Raw genomic sequence first — 1,658 nt, 5'->3', positions numbered from 1 at the left:
ATCTGACAATAAATGCTGAGTAACGTCAGCATTTATTAGGAAATCAGAAAATCTTTATTGACACGACAAAAGTACAGCGACTTTCGTAAGGTCTATAACAACTACTTACCGAACAGACATATATGGATATCTACAGATATGAATAAATCAACATATTAGGTCTAGCATGCCATTTACACTATTGGATCTACGGTATAAGCATTCGTGGATATTTTTGCCTACTTGTACACAGTAAGGGTTATCGCTTCCCAGAATGTAGTTGAATCTATCTTTATTTGTGTATTCGGCAAGACTCCAGTCCCAGAAATGACAAACAAAACGTGGATGACGTATTGAAAAAGACGTACATTCAACCAAGTGCGTCTCTAAATGTCAGCTATGATCAGAATTCAAATTCTTATTAACGTTCATGGCTAGTCCACATTTACTGTTATATCAACGGTTATCAACCCTATGTGTGAATAAAAGTAAATTAAAGAGAATAACAGAGATGAGGGGGGCACAAGCTGAGCAACGTTTGGGACGGCATTCTTGCTGCTGCAGCGCCACCTACATCGTCTATATACGTAGCATCAAGAAGTAGTTTCCATCATTTTACCCTGATGATGATGTCTGATAGACATTGAAACGTGGGAAGTAAGTACTTCTGGTCGTGCCTAATGAACCTTACTATATAAAAAGAGTTTCATCAATTCATAAGTTATTGTTGTTCTAAATGTAGCTGCAGGGCAATCTGGACACGTTGTACATGAGAGACATCCGGAAGTACGAGATCGACTACGGCAATATCACATGTGACCGTACCACTGACTTCATATCGGAGGGGTGTTTTGGGGCGGTGTACCGAGCGAGCCTCAAGAAAGCCGACGGCTCCATACAACCTGTGGCGCTGAAGATATTGAAGGACGACATCATATTTGACACGGTCTCTGAGTTCCTTGTCGAGGAAGACAATCTTAAGTATGTATCTCTTCTTTCTATTGTCATGTTTCAAGATGTAAAAGCAATCCTGAAAATAATACATATCTACATGAATAACACTGTGCATCAATACGAGTTTCAATCATCTAAACCAACCAACACGCTATTCACACTTAGGCCACGGCAAGTAAATTCCATGGATGGCATCGTATGCATGCTCCAAATTTAATGAGAGACGGCAAAAAACAAAATGGGTAAAAAAAAGATATTTGGATTTTGAAAATAGACACCATAAACACTGTAACAAGAATTGAAGCGACAAAACATGGTACATGGTATCACAGACAACAAGTCTTTTATTCCTGTATTCAAGAGGTTTCAGTTTCAGGTGCACAAAATGACGCAGTAGCTTGACAGGTAGCACTTGCCACAGTCATGGCTACTACATTGGTGCCAAGTTTTACTATCGAAATAGCTTCACTTCTATAACTACACCCATGGATGGTTATATAGATGTTCCTCACAAGTGTCACAAGACTACCTCACGATATATTTCCCATTATGGTACCTTCTCGTCATGTGCACTATCTCAGGGAAAAATTAATGAGCGCGCTGATACCATCCATAAAATTTACTTGCTGTGGTTTATTGTTTATTTTTTATTGACTCCTTTAGTCTTACGACATATAGTAGAAATACAATAGCCTTGCATACCATATTCTATATTCATATGGTTT

At 38.6% G+C, this 1,658-nt stretch overlaps 1 protein-coding gene across 1 annotated transcript in view; it reads left to right on the top strand.

Annotated features, from left to right (window-relative positions):
* The window catches only part of LOC118410594, a 10,455-nt gene extending 9,125 nt beyond the window's left edge, over positions 1-1,330 (top strand). The window contains exons 6-7 of the mRNA XM_035812367.1: positions 722-960; positions 1,297-1,330. Coding sequence (XP_035668260.1) covers positions 722-960; positions 1,297-1,330 — 273 coding nt within the window. The remainder of the gene's footprint in view (positions 1-721; positions 961-1,296) is intronic.
* Positions 1,331-1,658: the final 328 nt, after the last annotated feature.

This window comes from Branchiostoma floridae, chromosome 2, assembly GCF_000003815.2.
Source record: "Branchiostoma floridae strain S238N-H82 chromosome 2, Bfl_VNyyK, whole genome shotgun sequence".
Classification (NCBI taxonomy): Eukaryota; Metazoa; Chordata; class Leptocardii; order Amphioxiformes; family Branchiostomatidae; genus Branchiostoma; species Branchiostoma floridae.
Note: the sequence above shows the minus strand (reverse complement) of the source record. Positions and strands in the feature narration are given on the sequence as shown.